Source organism: Pseudorasbora parva, chromosome 15 (assembly GCF_024679245.1).
Source record: "Pseudorasbora parva isolate DD20220531a chromosome 15, ASM2467924v1, whole genome shotgun sequence".
NCBI classification, from domain to species: Eukaryota; Metazoa; Chordata; class Actinopteri; order Cypriniformes; family Gobionidae; genus Pseudorasbora; species Pseudorasbora parva.
In genome coordinates, this window is record NC_090186.1 from 31320596 (window position 1) to 31336295 (window position 15700).

General features: G+C 37.5%; 1 protein-coding gene across 4 annotated transcripts in view; it reads left to right on the forward strand.

Moving 5' to 3' along the window:
* The window catches only part of firrm (fignl1 interacting regulator of recombination and mitosis), a 36205-nt gene that overhangs the window by 13197 nt on the left and 7308 nt on the right, over positions 1-15700 (forward strand). For all 4 annotated transcript variants that reach the window (XR_010898087.1, XM_067417699.1, XM_067417698.1 and 1 more), the window contains exons 9-17: positions 103-241; positions 1134-1223; positions 1301-1365; positions 1517-1665; positions 2389-2518; positions 4032-4218; positions 12434-12516; positions 12798-12849; positions 15542-15631. Coding sequence is in view for 3 of the 4 variants with exons in the window: in XM_067417699.1 (XP_067273800.1) it covers positions 103-241; positions 1134-1223; positions 1301-1365; positions 1517-1665; positions 2389-2518; positions 4032-4218; positions 12434-12516; positions 12798-12849; positions 15542-15631 (985 nt within the window). In the remaining variant the exon portion in view is untranslated. The remainder of the gene's footprint in view (positions 1-102; positions 242-1133; positions 1224-1300; positions 1366-1516; positions 1666-2388; positions 2519-4031; positions 4219-12433; positions 12517-12797; positions 12850-15541; positions 15632-15700) is intronic.

A 15700-nucleotide genomic window follows, 5' to 3' on the forward strand; every position in this document is an offset into this window, starting at 1 on the left:
GACATCTTAAATTGCACTTAATACTTAATTATAAAATTAAAAAATTGAATGAAGAAATAAATCATACAAATTTGTATACTAACAGTTGGTATTTAATTTCAGACAAAGCGTGAAGTACCAATCTCTAGTAGAAGATCAGCTTCACCACACTGACATAGCTGCCTCATTGTGTGAAGACCTGTGCACATCTGTCCAGAACTGTCTTGAGCTGGCTCATCAGATCCAACAGACAGGCCTACAGGTGTAGTAGACTCATCAGTTAAAATTAGTGATAAATAATACATTAAAAAGTAATATATTTGTATTTTTTTAAATTATCAGCATCGGCTGATAAGAATTTCTGCTTGGCTGATGTGTCGGAAGTTTTTTGTTTTGTTTTTTTGATAGCACCGAGAATGTCAGCGCCTGAGCACACAGCGCTCCCCCATTTTCTGTCTTCATTAGTTTATTGTCTAACAGTTCTGTCTAATACGTTATCAGATACAACTGTACAAATATATATAGTATACAAAAAAGTATTAGTGTTTGCTTTTATATTACTAGCCATTGAAAGGCAAATATACTTTTTTCATCTACTGTCAGCATTCGGGAAATACTTTTTCTCTTTTCAAGTCTAAAATTTAAATTCATTATCTAATAAACATTTTATTTTACGAACCTTGCAGTCTTAGTCGAATTCTGCTGTAAGATCTTCTTAATTTTGCAGTGTGCTTAAGTGTGTTTGTAGACTGCAAAAAAATGTGTATTGTGTGCACGACAGTTAGTCCGTGTGAATTGAATGTGGACTGTAGGAGAGTTTAACTGTCACTGCTGACACCACAATCGACAAACATTAAATCTTTATATCAACTGTTGACTACCCTGCTCTCTAAAATATTTGCATTGGCATCAGCCATGAAAAAAATCTATATAGATTGATCACTAGTTAAAATTAAAAAGAACAGTGTCCATGTCATTTTCTTTTTTACGGAGGTGGTGGTTATTTATCGGTTGCTGTTTTTTTTTTTTTTGGTGGTAATAATTGTGACATAGAAATGTGAATCAGGGACATATTTGTTGGAAAGTCATGATATGCAAGTGTTTTTATATTAAAGGTCAGCTCATATCTGCCTTCCTCCTTTTGTTTCTCATAGGAAGTTGTGCACTGTCCAGAATACAGGCTTTTCCAAAAAGCAACAAAGATGTGTAGGTTTTTTGCCAACACATTAGTCCATTACACAAAGGTAACTGAGGGGAAACTACATTTATTCATTAAAACCATGATTATTAAGTTCTAATGTTTTTTTTAATCATGTAATAGGAATTTAAAGCATTCCTTACCAAGTCATGCTGTAGATTTCACCAGTTATATCTCCAAATTCACAGGTAATCAAATATATATATATATATATATATTGCAAAAGGTCAACACTTAACATGAGAATTTTAATATTAAAATCATGTCAAAGTTCATATTTTTTTCCCTTTTTGTTTTGTCCATTATGTCTAATTGAGCTTGTGGCTTTCCCCTACTTAGCAAGTTCCCCCCGTCTGTGTGTGCCCCGTCTGTGCCTCCTGCCCTCAGTGAGGAGTTGAGAGTGGCGGTCCTGGTTCCCATGGATGCCATGCTGACACAGCTGATGTCCTTCCAACCCTTTGCTGAGTCTGTCTTGAACCCAGACCACCGTGAGCTTCTTATTGCAAACTTACATAACAATTTCCAGTGTCCTCTTGAACCCTAAAACATTCTTTTAACATTTCCTCCCAAAAATGTTATATCACTCAGCCTGGAAATTAAGGATGTTGTGCTGTTTTTAATATGAGTGATCGGTCACTGTCTGGAGGGTCTCTGGTGGGTTAAAAGATTAAGTCATTAATTTCTTGTCAAGAACATTGTTATACAAGAAATGCAGAGAGACCGTCTGTTCATGGCACATTGCTGAGTGTACATCCTGTGCCGTCCCGGGTCATTTAAATTGAATAAACGCTTTTGGCCTTCCGTTATTACAGGGCAATGCATCCTTCACTGCAACATGTGGAGTTGCACTTAATGCCTGTGATGTTTTAGATTTTTGCATATCTATACTAATATTAGTCATTAGGATGTTTTTTTTTATGTTAGTCATTAGAATTTGTAATGTGTTAATTTCAGACTAATTACAGGCTCATAGGTAAGCGAAAAAATGTTTGTACATATTCCATGCTGTACATTACGGAGCCCAGCCCAAATAAAAAACGAATTTGTTCCCATAACTCATGGCCAATATTTAACAAAATTACAATTTAGTTTAACATTTCAACACTCATTTTATTTGCATTTCACGTGCAGGGCTTCATAATACACAAGTGTTTTTCGAAACATTAAAACAAAAATATTTAAGTCAGACCTCTGATTTTTGTGTGTTTTAGAGAGCAGTACGGAGCTTTGTCTACCACAGTGTCTGCTGCTGGTGAATGTATTGGGTAAACTCTCCTCCCAGCCAGGGGAGGCTCTGCGGCTGTGGAGTGACGGCAGCCAATTTTCAGAGGAAACTCCCAGGTACTTTACAATTGTATAATTTAGCAAGATAAACATGCCAATTAAACTAGTCAATGTGAGTTTATTGTATAGTTCAGTTGCATTAGTTTTACAGCCTTCCCAATATTGGCTTGGCGAACATTTTCAGTTTTATTTGTAAGATTGCTATTTTGTTAAATAAAATAATTTATTAAATGTATGTAAGAGAAATGTGATAATACAATAAAAATGTGATGATAATTGTGACTTTAAATTATTTCGTAGTGTTGAAGTCTTAACTGTCACCTTTCATTATTAATATAATGAATGCTTGCTGAATAAAAGAAAAAAATCTTACTGACTGCAAATTTTTTAATGTTTAAGTATTTGTATTTTAAAATTGGTCCATACTAAAAATATTATTTCACTCCAGAATAAAAGAAATCCTGTTATTTTACTCATCCCCATGTCATCAAAGATGTTCATGTCTTTCTTTCTTCAGTGGAAAAGAAATTGTTTCTGAGGAAAACATTCCACGATTTTCTACATATAGTGGACTTTGACGGGGACGAATGGGTTAAAGGTCCAAATGGCTGTTTCAATGCTGCTTCAAAGGGCTTGAAAAACACCCACACATTATATATAATGTGTATGTGTGTATATATATATGTATGTGTATATATATATATATATATATATATATATATATTCACGCACTTTTTAACCACAAATGCTTGTCTTGCGCTTGTGATGCTCTGTGTTGCGTGTCCATGACTTCATGCATTACATAGTCATGTTGGAAAGGGGACGTGACGGAGTCGGAAGTACTGGCCCAGTGTTTACAAAGCGAACGTGCAAAGGCTTTTTTTGTTACGAAAAAGTTAAACAATGATTTCTGGGCGATTTTAAAGTTGGAGAAGGAAACATTTTTTATTTGCCCTTCATCCTTTTGCATGATCTTTCCAACGTGATTACGTTATGCGCGAAGTCTTTGCATCACAGAGCTTAGCGTCACAGAGCTAGTGCAAAATTAGCATTTGTGGTTAAAAAGTATTTAAATATATATATCATTTTTTTGTTTTTTTTTGTTTAAAATGACCGATCGTTTCGCTAGATAAGACCCTTTTTCCTCAGCTGGATCATGTTGTAGAGCCCTTTGAAACTGCAATTTGGACCTTCAACCTGTGTGTCCACTATATGGAGAAAAATGGAGGAATGTTTTCCTCAAAAACCTTACTTTATTTTCAAATGAAGACATAAAAACATGAACATCTTGGATGACATGGGGTGCGAGTAAATTATCAGGAATATTTTAAAGGTGGCCGTACACTGTGTGAATTTAGACACTCAGAAGGTTGTAAGATATTGCACACTCTACAAGTCAGTTAACTTGATTATCGCATCAAAGCAGCTGGTACATGACGGTCTGGCGGCAATCACACAAGCTTTTGGGCTAAACGCAGAGACGGGAGCTTTAAGTCCTTTAAATCAACATTTGATTTTAGTGTTTTTGGCTAAAGTACATAATTCCAACAACAACTTTCTTTTTCCTTAGATGGTCTGTGTTTGAGGCCGTGTTGCAGAGTTTCCGGCAGTGTATGTTGGAGCGAGCACTTCCGGTGTGGTTACCGGGGGTAATGCTGAGAGGACAGGCTCAGGGTAGAGTCAGTCTGCACAAGCATGTGTGTGTGCATATGTGTGCTTGTGTGGGTGTGCTGCCTGCACAACACTTTCCTCCACTGGTCAGTGATCTCTTTTGAACATTTATTCAATTCTGTGTACTAACAAAGCTTGTATTACATCCTAAAAGCATTTACTCTTTTTGTAAAAAACATTTGAGTGTGTAGCAGAATGCTTTGGAACATACTGCTTTTTCATCTTTAAAGGACAGCTCTGTCACTTATCAATCCGAATTCCGGAAAATTTGGGACATTTTTAAATTTAAATAAAATTTATATTGAATTTTATTTAATTATTGAAATCTATTTTGAATAAAATATTGGCTTGTGATTAGGGGTGGGCGATATCTCGATATTTAAAATATATCGAGATATTAACTCGATATGGATTTTGACATATCGTATATATCGATATATTGTTTATATTCATCCACTTTGCATGTTTGCCTTCTGTGTTGTGCTCGCGCACCTCCTGTCTCCTTGCTTTTGTTCTCCCTCCCCTCGCGTGTTGTCTCATTGAACACGGCGGCGTCCGCAAACAGGTTAGGATTAGTTATCATGTTGTCAAGCGTGTGCATTGTTTAAGACTTAATTTGGAGACCACGAATTTCCTTCTAACACAACTGCTTGCTAAAATTCATAAAGAAATATTAATGTTCATCATAGTTCAAATCTCAAGTTTCACCCACAGTCAGGTGATTGACACTGGTGCGAGACGCAGTCGCAATCATGTCAGTTTATGATTCGTGTCTAACTGATCGCATTGGGTTTTCGGTTAAAATGTCAAAATTATTGCATATTATTTGAAAACATTAAAAAATTATTGCAATACCATTATTATTATATTGTCAGCTTTATCACGGGATTATGATGAATAGGTCTATGCATGTTTTAACCAAGAGGGAAAAACGCGGCATCCCAGGTGTCCTGAGACACAGTGCTCTTCTGTAAGTTGTACTGTATCATATAGCCTACCTTCTGACGTTCATATGACGTTCTGTAACTGGAAAAGAAGGGAAGCTTGCCTCATGTGTAGCCTACATGATCCACATGATGAGGGGCTCAGTCACGCTTTAGTAAAGAGCACGACATCTAGCCTACTGTTTGAATTTTGATACAAATTTAACAGGAACTGGTGTTATGACAAAATCAGTTTATTTAAATCTCAGTCATGCCCCCATCTTTCTGCAAAATGCTTACTGTTTACTTTAACTGTAAAAAGTCTTTGATTCATCTTTTGAAAGCATGAAATGAATGAGAAGGCTATATGTATTATTTATTTTATTTTACAGTTAAATTATTATTATTATTTATGTAATCAGGGAGGTTTTTTTTATGTCAAAAGCACTTTTTTCCTACATGAACTGCCTACCTCTTTGCACTTCAATAAAAAAAAACACTTTATGATATTTGGCATATTTGTTTTTGCCGTAGTTTTTAGGGGGTTATTTTTCCTGTAAAGATATCGAGATATATATCGTATATCGAGATATATTTTTTGCTCCATATCGCCCAGCCCTACTCGTGATTTTGAAAGTGAAATTTAATATTGTCCCAAACTTTCTGGATTTCTGGTTGTATGTGCATCCTGTCACTGTTTAAACTGCCCTGTTAATCATCTTGTCACAGTTAAAATCTTCCACACTAAATTTAATTTAATTTTCTACCATATTGGAGAGAATTGTAGTAGCATGTTGATCTGCCCACCGTGGGTTTTTCATTCGAAGACTCCCCTCATGTGTTTGCAATTTGAATATGATGATGGGTTCAAAAGTTAATGGTACTGCCAAACATATCATTACAACAGTTCTCAAAGCTGTTGCAGAATAAATATAATAAATAATAAATGTTTTCATCAGGTTAGATGCTGATAATTTTTCACTCAAACCCCTTTATCTAAACCTCTGTACTTAATAGGGCTGTGTATTGCCAAGTATCTGGCGATACGATACGTATCACGATACATGGGTAACGATACGATATATTGCGATATTGTAAAAACTTTTTTATTACTTTTTTTTAGAACGATTCATTTAAAAGAATAAAGATCACAACCATATGCATAAAACATGACAAGTAACTGTTTTATTTAATTAATACAGTATCATTTATATCACTATTTTGTGCAATCTAAGTAAAGGGAAATAGTAAAGTGACTGCAGGATTCTTTATGTGTAAATGTTTTAAAGGTTCACAGTATAGCAGTTTTTCAATTCTAAACTATTTAGCAACAGAAAGTGTATAGCTCATTCATTCCATAACTGAATTATTGTTTGTTTTATATTTAATACTGTAAAGCTGTTTTCTTTACACAGTCTATTGTATTAAGTGCTGTTTCAAGTAGGCTACTGAACTGCAGAGCTGGTGTATACATATCCACATCGCTATGATCAGATCTTTCGTTCTGCTGTCACCGCTGTCATTTTTGGAGTGTGTTTATTTTGTTACTGAGAGGAAAATGTGCGACACGCTTCTCAGCAACGCGGATGACGTCAGGACGTCAGCTCTCCGATTCAATGTTTCCCGAGTATTGGATTTTAACGTGGCCTATTTTGCAAACAAAATGACATGTCGATTTCCGTAGTGGCTTCTTTGTAGTTGAAGCCAAAATGAGTCCACACTTCACCTCTGCTAACCGCGGGAGCGGAATACTTCTATCGTCTTGTGTGGTTTACTAATGCACGCGCACACACACACACACACAAATCACCTTGCGCTTCTCTGGCTTCGCGTCAGATACATTCTAAGATAACACTGCCATCTGCTGCTGGTAGAGATGTTAGTAGGCGAGTGCTCACCCTGTGGTCTGTGTGTGTCCTAACCAGTGTTGCCACAGTTACTTTGAAAAAGTAATCTGATTACTGATTACTGATTACTCCTTTAAAAAGTAACTTAGTTACTTTACAGATTACTTGATTTTAAAAGTAACTAAGTTAGATTACAAGTTACTTTATTAGTTACATTCAGGAGTTGCCGACAACACCCCTGCCGCCTCAAAATAGAAATGACAACCGTTTTTGACACTTTATTGCATTTATGCCAGAGCCTGACAGCCCCGACTTTTTTACGCCCCTTTTTTAGGCTTCTCCTTCGTTTTATATTTATTTTAATAATTAAAATGAACAATGAGATGTGCTGGTGGAAACAACATGAGACCATGATAGCTTGCGCCACTGTCGAGAAATGGCTCGCGCAGGGTTAAAGAGTCCGTTTCTTCAGTGCAGCTGCTAGAGTTATGGCCTTTTTACAACCGGTTCCTTCATTCGTTTTCTCTGAGCAGGTATCTATCGGATTGCTAAATGACCAGGAGTAACGTTAGGCCTAAATGCCTTCCGGGAGTCTTTCGAGACGTATTTAATTCTGATCACTCAAACAAACCGATTCAGAAGGTGCATGAAAGCATTTCAAACTAAACCGGACAAATGTAAATATATCTGGTTGTTTAAACCACATGTGTAAATTTTACTCCTGGCAAATAATTAAGAAATAAATGTGTGAGAGCGTGTTATGGTGTAGTCAGATAGATATGACGGTGCTACTGCTACATCGCTGCAAATGAGTAAAGCAAGCCAACGCAAATGGCCGTTAATGAAACTTTAAAATAAGTCACACAAAACACAATCATCTTCAATATAAATTAATGAGACTAATGATCTTACCAGTGCTTAGGTCTCTCTCTCTCATATTGCGATCTTTGAATTTGAAATGGGCTGCTGAATAAAATGCTAGAATCTTTTGCTTTGATGTAAACTCCGTTAAATGAGCATAGGCTATACCGCGGGAATTGAAGATCGGATTTATATTAATTTAGCTGAAGTCTAAGGTAGGCTATAAGACAACCTGCATGTCCTTTTTTTTTTTTTTAGATTGTGTAGCCCGTTTCGTTGTTTTGAGCGCCGTTGCGAGCAATAGGCTAATCTACCAGCCTGCCTCAGCTCGTCAGAAATGCCTTTGTGGTGGTATAATAACTAGCCTACTTTGTTTTTAATGTCAAAGTGGTTATATTTCGTTTCATTTCTTTATTGAGTTCATTTAGAAAAATGTTTAGAGCAATTTTTGTTTGTTAAATTAAAGTTTTAATTTTTTTATGTGACGACCCAGTGAGTTAACCGCATGAGTCTCTCAAACCAACTCTTGAATTGTCTTGCCTATATAAACTTTAATTTAACAAACAAAAAATTGCTCTGAACATTGTTCTAAATAAGGATAAAAAAGAAACGAAACGAAAAATAACTACTTTGACATTAAAAACAAAACTGAACTATTTTAATGGCTGCAACAATGTAAAAAGTAAAATAAATAAATAAAAAACACGGGCTCCAGCCGGACTCGGGCTGAGAATTTTGATAAGCTGTTGGTTTTTACAAAGGAAAATGACTAAAATAGTAACTCACAGTGACTTGGATAAGTAACTTTAATCTGATTACTGGTTTGGAAATAGTAACGCGTTAGATTACTCGTTACTGGAAAAAAGTAGTCAGATTAGAGTAACGCGTTACTATGTAACGCGTTACTGGCATCACTGGTCCTAACACCCCAGTATAGTGCTGAGTACGCTATACTGTCCATAAGCACCGTCCTTTGGATGAGACGTTAAACCAAAGTCCTGACTCTGTGGTCATTAAAATCTCAGGATGTCCTTCGAAAAAAGAGTAGGCCCATTGGCCTCTGTCCATCATGGCATCCTAACCATCCCCATATACTGATTGGTTTCATCACTCCATCTCCTCTCCACTAATCAGCTGGTGTGTGGTGGGCTTTCTGGTGCAATATGGCTGCCTCGCATCATCCAAGTGGATGCTGCACATTAGTAGCCTGGATGCCAGCCGAACTTAGCCCCGCTCCCAACATTTTTAGGTTTGGAAGTTCGGTCTGGACCATAGACTGTAAAAAAAATATGGACATAGTGTCTGTGATGTCACCCATAGGAATCTGATAAGCTGTTCTGAAGCTTAAAGTAGGGGCAAGCTGGGTGTTGCCATCTTGCGAGCGCGTCATCGTGTGTCACTCCCAGATAACAGAAAATGTCACTCCTGGATAACAGAAAATGGGCAAAAAGGCGACATGTGGTCGGTGCATAGGTGACACGATTGTAGACGGGGGATAAATGGCTATCCACCTGTCACTCAAAGCAACCATGCCCTTAATTATTCAGAATTTGAAGGCTTTACATAACGTAAACGAATGAGATATAAAAAAAATTCACCCCCCTCACTTATCATTAAGGTCAAAATTAGCCATATAGGCCAAAACCACAATTTCTACCAGGCTGTAAACATGTTTTTTTCTGCTGTAAAGTTGGGAATTTTAACATGAGGCTCAATTTGATACTGCTTCCATCTGGAGCCTGTCCCTAGTGGCCAGTTGAGGAATTGAAGTTTACATTACTTCTGTATTGACTTCAAGAGAGATCGCAGGAGGTTGCTGCTTGGTCTGGCCTCGTGATCAGAGTCAGCACAGCTTGTGTGTTTTGTGTAACTTGCAAATTGTAAAATTAGGATAAGAAAAGTGTGAGTTGGGAAATAAGGTTTAGAAAAATAAAAAAACTTGTGCCCTCTCTCTTTCGCTGGCGCTCTCTCGAAATACAAATCTGATAAAGACGCATAAATCCGTCACCGTGACATGATGCTTGGAACAACAAGAGAGGAATATTATATATCACAATCAGGTACAAGGAAAGGAGACAACGGCCATTAGGGTTGGGCATCGAGAACCGGTTCTAACTTGGAACCGTTTTAAATATAACGATGCCATTGTAATCATTTAGAAAATTTGTTTTCGGTTCCGATCATCGGTTCCAAGCGCGCAGGTTTTGGTTTCCAGGGCCACCTGATTTCCGGTGCGTGCGCGCCCGCTTGTTCTTTTAGCCATGGAGCACTGGGTTCTCTGGAGTATGGATTTATTTCACTTTTAAAAAGCCTGGGTCGGCACAGTGGATCTAGTGTTGTCAAAAATATCGATACTGAAATATCTGAAAAGATACGATAGCCAACTCAGTTTTTACAGTATCAATCCCAGCTGCGCTCTCCTCTCCTCTCTGACCGTCAGCGAGTTGACACCCACCACATATTCTCACTCAGCCCGGTTAACACTCTGAACACCACAAACGCGCGTTCTGCTGTACTTTTCCACATAATTCTTGCACATAAAATTGCACATAATTCTTAGCCTGGATGCCAGGCGAACTTAGCCCCGCCCACAATTTTTTTAGGTCGGGCAGTTCGGTCTGGCCTTGCTCCATAGAGGAGTAATTATCCTTAGTGAGTTTCAGACTCATATTCTGACTAGAATTGAGTATGACCACGTCAGGCTACATAATTCTATAAATCCCTGCAGGTGTTGCACTCACATCTTAAGTACACACACACACCGTTATAAAGCCACCTCTGACATACAAGTGCAAACATTTGCTTCTTTTTCCAGCTTATTATTGGTCAAATACACACAAAAAAAATCTCAGTGCACATCTTGACGAGTATTAATGTAAACACAGTCATAAATAGTTCAGGAAGAAATGAAGAATGAGTAACGAGAATAGTGTTCAGGATCCATGAGTGCGGCAGTTCTTAAAGTGACAGCAGTTATTCAAAGTCAAACTACAAAAAGACAAACGATCGCACTGCTCTTGACTGATCAACTTGTGTAACTTTAATGGTTTCATATGAAAATCATTATACAATGTTATTTTAAATTGAATTAGCCTACTTTGCGTTTTTTTATTCAGTTTCTTACCTGAATGTGAGACCTACCTGAAAAAATAAAGCAGACTATTTCATCTGTATCTTTTATTCTAATGCATTTATTTGTGCTATTGTTTGTAATATGTTTAGTTGTTCTTATTTTATTACTGTTTATTCGTCTTTTTAAATTCAATTTACCATTCGAAATCAAGATTACTTGTGTAAGCTATTGCAACATAATTACCCCGTTGTAAAAAGTTAGCAAATATTTGTGAGAATTTTAATAGTAATTGATCAATGTTTATATATGAGAAAAAGCTTAAAAGCTTTATCATATAAAGTGATCTCTTCAGAAGAAATTTTTGATGCCGGACAAAAATAAAAAATATCTAATTGACAATATATGCAGCGTTTTCCTCCCCGTGGAATCGAAAATAGCATTGAATATCGATGTGACATGTTTTGACTCTCCCTCAAAGAATCGGAATCGACAATCGAAAAGAACCGGAATCGAAAGTAAGAATCGGAATCGGAATCAGAATCGTTCAAATCAAAATGATGCCCAACCCTAACGGCCATCATATAGGTAGTCTGAGACAAAAAGTTATATTTTTCGCAACTTGTTTATTGACTTTTTAAGAGCAGTTTATTGTGGAATATGAGACAATTGGGTCCGTGTTGTCCCGCCAGGTTTCTTTTCCAGCCTTTAAATAAGGTCCATGTCGTTTCCGGATACTAGATTTTTGGCATTTCTCGGATCTGCACGGGTCCGGGTCCAGCTTTTGAAATAATAGACGGGTCCGGGTCGGTTTTGTGTAGCACATTATGGATCTCCTCGGGTTTGGATACAGATTTTTTGACCCGTGAAGACCTCTACTCTGCCGTCCTTCCTATGGGATTCGGCAAAATTTTGATTTATCAGCTGGCTCAACAGACGTCACTTACTCTGTAGCTCTGATTGGTTGTAGCTCTATCCAGTTGAGGTCTTTCCTGGTTCGGTTGAAACACGCCCCATAATTAAAGCCCAATGGAGCAGTATCAGATTCATATTCTGACTAGAATTGAGTATGACCACGTCAGGCTAGCACATCGGTGGTGGTTGAGGAGATTCCCCCTTCTATATGTAAAGTGCGCTTTGAGTGCCTAGAAAAGCACTAATATGAATGTAACAAATTATTATTATTAAAATCCTACGATTTGGGACATACTAATTATATTTTCAAATACTATTTAGGACGGCCAGTATGCAAATTGGGACTCAGCCGTTGATGTTTCTCTCTGGATGACGTGTATAAAATTTACTTCAGACCTTTTTTGTCTTGAAAAGACACAGCTTGATGTGTCTTGACGTAGTTATTTTGTCATGCTTCTTTTTTTTAAACTTTATGATAACAGTTCTCTCAGAGAAAAAAAAAGATGAATCATTACTTTTTATATTAGCTTCTAAATTCTCCCATTTATACCCAACATAGTGTTAGATATTGAATGCTGAAATAATTTTCTACTGACAATGTGACATAGCTGTAGTTATTAATAGATTTCCTCAGTAAAAGGAAACCACATATAATCTTGCAGTTTTCTCTGTTTCCTTTTTTAAGGAGCGGTCACTATTAGCCGCCGTATTACAAGCAGACACACAGACGGCTGTCTTGGCCACAGATGTCTGGTGCTTCCTGGCACGGTAAGTACAGATACACACAACCAGGAGCACAGCCCATCAGATTTCTATGACTACTACTTACCAGAGCTGACACAGTGACGCTGAGCATGAACAATCAGGGGACATTCCTGTGTTTAAAATACTGAAAAGTAGAAAATTCCAAAGTTTTGTTACTGAGTCATTCAGATTTGTTTATATAAATACCCTCAGTAATATTGACTTTACCTAGACTTGTGTCCATGAACAATACAAATACACATTTATGTACAATATCAGAGTCGTGTCTCTCGTTCTCTCTTCAGGTATGGCACAGCCGAGTTGTGTTTTCACCATGTTCTCCTTATTGCTCACATGGTGAGTGGAGTCTGTTGGTATTATTAAACTATATTTATTACACGGCTCTGTGAAATACTTGATTCTGATTGGTCAATCGCGCATTCCAGCGGTACGTTATTTCCAGATAACACCCGCTCATACGGGTACTACGAGATATCTTGACCGGTACTACTTCTATTCTTAACGCTGGCGCCATCTTGTGGCTTAAGCAGCCGTGGGTTACAATGGAAGACTTCAAGGCAGGTTTCCTTTATAACGTTTTTAATATAGATCTTTTTCTTACACAACGCATCGATTCGAATCAGAAGGCTCTATTAACCCATCGGAGCCGTGTGGAGCATGTTATTTGATGGACAGCTGCATTTTTATGGACTTCAAACACAACTACTGCTTGGATTAACGTTAGCCTGGACTTTTTAAATATAACTCCGATTGTATTTGTTTGAAAGAAGAATGTCATATAAAGTTACACCTACGAAAACTTGAGGGTGAGTAAATCATAGACTTGGTTTTCATTTTTGGGTGAACTAACCCTTTCAGCATTCATTTTCAACATTTAGCAAGGGCATATGGCAAATCTTCAGCAATATATAAAGGCTTAAAGCAGGTTGGAACTGTTTTCCTTCGCGGAAGCTTTGCGTAAGAGCTATATATTTAATCTAAATATTTAATCTCGAGACAATATTTTGTCTAATAATTATTTATTTGAGACTAGTAGCCGTGTAATAAGCAGGATAATGTACACCCAGCCGGTTTTTAATCGCAGAATAAACCCCTTCAGAGTGATGCTAGTCCTGATCACTCTGTCGGGGTTTATTCTGCGATAACAACCGGCTGGGTGTACATTATCCCTTACTTAACATCTATGTTTTGCTTCCAAACTGTACTTGTCCTATCCTTTACTTCATCTTTGATATTTTATAATCTATTGCATTATTCTATTTCTAAATCTATTTACATTTTTAGGTGACTAAATAATCTAAATATACTAAATATTTGAATATTTTCCTGAACATACAGGTCCTTCTAAAAAATTAGCATATGTGATAAAAGTTCATTATTTTCCATAATGTAATGTCATATATTTTAGATTCATTGCACAACAACTGAAATATTTCAGGTCTTTTATTGTTTTAATACTGATGATTTTGGCATACAGCTCATGAAAACCCAAAATTCCTTCTCAAAAAATTAGCATATCATGAAAAGGTTCTCTAAACGAACTATTAAGAAAAAATTATTAAAATTAATATCTCAAAATTAGCATATTTCATCCGACCAATAAAAGAAAAGGGTTTTAAATACAAAAAAAAAAGTCAACCTTCAAATAATTATGTTCAGTTATGCACTCAATACTTGGTCGGGAATCCTTTTGCAGAAATGACTGCTTCAATGCGGCGTGGCATGGAGGCGATCAGCCTGTGGCACTGCTGAGGTGTTATGGAGGCCCAGGATGCTTCGATAGCGGCCTTAAGCTCAACCAGAATGTTGGGTCTTGCGTCTCTCAACTTTCTCTTCACAATATCCCACAGATTCTCTTTGGGGTTCAGGTCAGAAGAGTTGGCAGGCCAATTGAGCACAGTAAAACATGGTCAGTAAACCATTTACCAGTGGTTTTGGCACTGTGAGCAGGTGCCAGGTCGTGCTGAAAAATGAAATCTTCATCTCCATAAAGCTTTTCAGCAGTTGGAAGTATGAAGTGCTCCAAAATCTCCTGATAGCGAGCTGCATTGACCCTGCCCTTGATAAAACACAGTGGACCAACACCAGCAGCTGACATGGCACTCCAGACCATCACTGACTGTGGGTACTTGACACTGGACTTCATGCATTTTGGCATTTCCTTCTCCCCAGTCTTCCTCCAGACTCTGGCACCTTGATTTCCGAATGACATGCAACATTTGCTTTCATCCGAAAAAAGTACTTTGGACCGCTGAGGCAACAGTCCAGTGCTGCTTCTCTGTAGCCCAAAGTGGCTTGACCTGGAGAATGCGGCACCTGTAGCCCATTTCCTGCACACGCCTGTGCACGGTGGCTCTGGATGTTTCTACTCCAGACTTAGTCCACTGCTTCTGCAGGTCCCCCAAGGTCTGGAATTAGTCCTTCTCCACAATCTTCCTCAGTGTCCGGTCACCTCTTCTCGTTGTGCAGCGTTTTTTGCCACACTTTTTCCTTCCCACACACTTCCCACTGAGGTGCCTTGATACAGCACTCTGGGAACAGCCTATTTGTTCAGAAATTTCTTTCTGTGTCTTACCTTCTCGCTTGAGGGTGTCAATGATGGCCTTCTGGACAGGGTCGGGTCGGCAGTCTTACCCATGATTGCGGTTTTGAGTAATGAACCAGGATGGGAGTTTTTAAAAGCCTCAGGAATCTTTTGCAGGTGTTTAGAGTTAATTAGTTGATTAAGATGATTAGGTTAATAGTTCGTTTAGAGAACCTTTTTTTTGAGAAGGAATTTTGGGTTTTCATGAACTGTATGCCAAAATCATCAGTATTAAAACAATAAAAGACCTGAAATATTTCAGTTGGTGTGCAATGAATCTAAAATATATGAAAGTTACATTTTTATCATTACATTATGGAAAATAATGAGCTTTTATCAAACATGCAAATTTTTTGAGAAGGACCTGTATATGGTCTGAAATATAAGGTCTTTAGTAAAGCATTAGTTGCTTTTGTGACCTTATATTGTTGTTCTACTGTCTAGATAAGGTCATGTCCTGGTGAGGGTTATCAGCTGTTTCACTTGGCCCTGCTGCTTAGGCGACTACTTTTTCTCATGACTCCAAGACACCAGGTTTGTTTCTTTTTGTCTTGTCCACATATAGCATATGAACATACAACTCTGCAGAAAACTTCCTCAGAA